Here is a 2,760-nt window from a genome sequence, read left to right on the forward strand (position 1 = left end):
CCCCGCTGTCAATGAATTCCAATAGAGAAATATCCAAAAGCTAGAGGGAAGCTAGAGAACAGATTAGCTTCAGCAATATAGAAAAAAATATAAGTAATAGAGTTCCCAGCATAATTCAAAGGAAGTTACCTGATGTTATTTTGATAGCGTGTATAATCCCAGAGGCTCCAGCAGCATCTGAACGCCGGAGCCAGCGGCCTTATATACTCCCCATCTAGTCCTCAGACCGGAAGCGGACGTAAGACTGAACTGCACGGTGCAAGCGCCGCCGCCATCTTGGAGAGAAAGCGGAACCCCCCGACACCCGCCGCACACACCCGGCCAGAGGAGGAAGAGAAGGGGGCATCTCTCCAACAGGGACTTGTAGTGGACATCTGTGACTGCTGATCGTCTTTGTTGCACATCATATAAAAGCGCCATCATGGCCACCGCACCTTACAATTACTCATATATCTTCAAAAACATCATCATTGGTGACATGGGAGTGGGGAAATCTTGCTTGCTGCACCAGTTCACTGAAAATACATTTATGACAGATTGTCATCATACAATTGGTGTGGAATTCGGTACCTGGATAATTGATGTTAGTGGGCAGAAAATTAAATTGCAGATTTGGGATACAGCAGGACAGGAGCATTTTCGAGCTGTCACTAGAAGCTACTACCGAGGGGCTGCGGGGGCACTAATGGTCTATGATATAACTAGGAGAAGCACATATAACCATTTAAGCAGCTGGTTGACTGATGCATGGAACCTCACCAATCCAAACCCAGTAATCATTCTAATAGGCAATAAGACAGACCTGGAGGCCCAGCGTGATGTCACATACAAGGAGGCCAAGCAGTTTGCTAAGGAGAATGGACTCCTGTTTCTGGAAGCAAGTGCAAAAACAGGAGAGAACGAGGAAGACGCCTTTCTGGAAGCCGCCAAGAAAATTTACCAAAACATTCAAGATGGAAGCCTAGACCGTGCTGATGAGCGAGGTACAGTAGGGGGAGGTGCAGGTGGTGGAGATGCGTGGACAGTGGTGGACAGAAAGTGAAATAGCTGTATGCTGTCCAGACCGCGGCTCTGCTTTCCGTAATGCCGCCGGGGACAAGAGCACGGCGGGACAGGCAGCAAGTATGCCCAATGCGGGCTAGGGGGGCAGCAGCTGCAGTGACAGGGCCCAGGACACTTTCCCCATTTGCCCTGCGGTAAAGACGGCCCTGGACCTGAATGCTGCAGAGTCTGGTGTACAGCATAAACCATCAGCACCTCAAGGAGGCCGCCTAACCAGTGAACCCCAACTGCAGAGAGAAGGCTGTGGCTGCTAGTGACCTGTCTCTGAGGGCCACCTTCTTTCTGACCTTCCCTGCTCGTCTGTCTTGAGCAGTATTTTTTTTTTTTTGCTGCCCTGTACATCGTACTGGTTTCATGAAAAGGTGGGGGGGGATCTCCGCTGAGGCAACAGTTTAACACAATACTAAACTGCTACATAACTCTAGATGTATCCAGGTTATCAAAGGCAAGTCAAGTAATAAACACACATGAACCAATCCTTCCTGCATGGTATAAATATAGAACTTTTCTTCTCACAATCGTCTTTGTGATGTTGGCAATCCAGAGTTTCTCTAGAAGCGCTGGAGCTGGACTTGATTTGTCCAGGTCTGTCTTAGTTTCCATTTTTTCTAGAATAGGCCCATTGACTGTGAATGTCGATAGGGGGAATCTCTACCTGTCTTCTGTTTCAATTGTTATTTTTGCTCATCTGGAAGAAAGAGGGTTTCTACACTGAGTTCTGTCTTAATTTTACAAGAAAATTATTCTGGTGTTTGTTTTTTCCTGTCGTGTCCCATAAGCTTCCTCTCGTGTTTTCTAAATTTTACTCCTCACATTTAACACCTAAATATAAAATAAAAAATGCAAAAAAAACCCCATCAAAATACATTCTGTGTACAAAACATTTAATTAATCCTGGCATTCATGTCGGGAAATATCAGTTTGTACAGTATGTGACCACATGACTCCCTTCCTCCCCGCATAGTGCAGTAGGTGTAAATTACTTTTAGATGATGCTTGGCTCCGCCCTCCTTTTTTTAACTTTTTTTGCACTGTGGCTTATACAAAGCGGTTTTAGAAAATCCCATTGTGGAATGAGCAGTGTGCTGACTTTTTTTCTTTTGAGTCGATCTTTTACGTATAACAGCTGTGTATTGCCTGCCTTCCGATGTATAGAGATTTAATGAGAAGGCTGGTTTAACTATTGCACATATTATTATGCTTTTTTTTCTCTTCATATTTTTTTATGCTGCTTTTTAGGATTAACTTTTTTTTTTTGTGCATTTTTTTTTTTTTTTATAAATCTTTTTTATTGCATTTTTGAACAATAAACAGCACCAAAGCAAACAAACAGAAAAAAAAAGGGGAAAATCACAACAACTGGTATATAGACAGCATGTGAGATAGTGCTTAACAAGTCTCCGTATTTATAGCATGTAATCTGAACAACTCATGGAATGTACATGTGCACTCGAGACACAGTTTGATATCCAGTACGCCAGACATCTCCTCCATCACCAGAAACAACTATTCCCCAATCAGGCCCATAATCCTCCCTTACCCCGCTTCTGCAGAGTACCTACGAACTACTCCGTAACTTCCTCACCTGGCAATCAAGCCGTTGTAGGTTCCGCCAATAGGGATGAGCTCCGCGTTCGATCGTTCGTCGAAAATCGAACAAAACGGGTCGTTCGCGCCAAATTCGAATGACACAAAACG

The 2,760-nt window shown here is 44.2% G+C and overlaps 1 protein-coding gene across 1 annotated transcript; it reads left to right on the plus strand.

The window, feature by feature from the left end:
• The first annotated feature begins 279 nt into the window (after nt 1-279).
• On the plus strand, nt 280-1,429 carry LOC120910918 (ras-related protein Rab-14-like). Its single transcript, XM_040322503.1, has 2 exons — nt 280-960; nt 1,208-1,429. The coding sequence occupies exons 1-2, from the start codon at nt 422-424 to the stop codon at nt 1,314-1,316; spliced, it is 648 nt and encodes a 215-aa protein (XP_040178437.1). The 5' UTR covers nt 280-421; the 3' UTR covers nt 1,317-1,429.
• Nucleotides 1,430-2,760: the final 1,331 nt, after the last annotated feature.

The sequence above is a fragment of the Rana temporaria genome, chromosome 1, assembly GCF_905171775.1.
Source record: "Rana temporaria chromosome 1, aRanTem1.1, whole genome shotgun sequence".
NCBI classification, from domain to species: domain Eukaryota; kingdom Metazoa; phylum Chordata; class Amphibia; order Anura; family Ranidae; genus Rana; species Rana temporaria.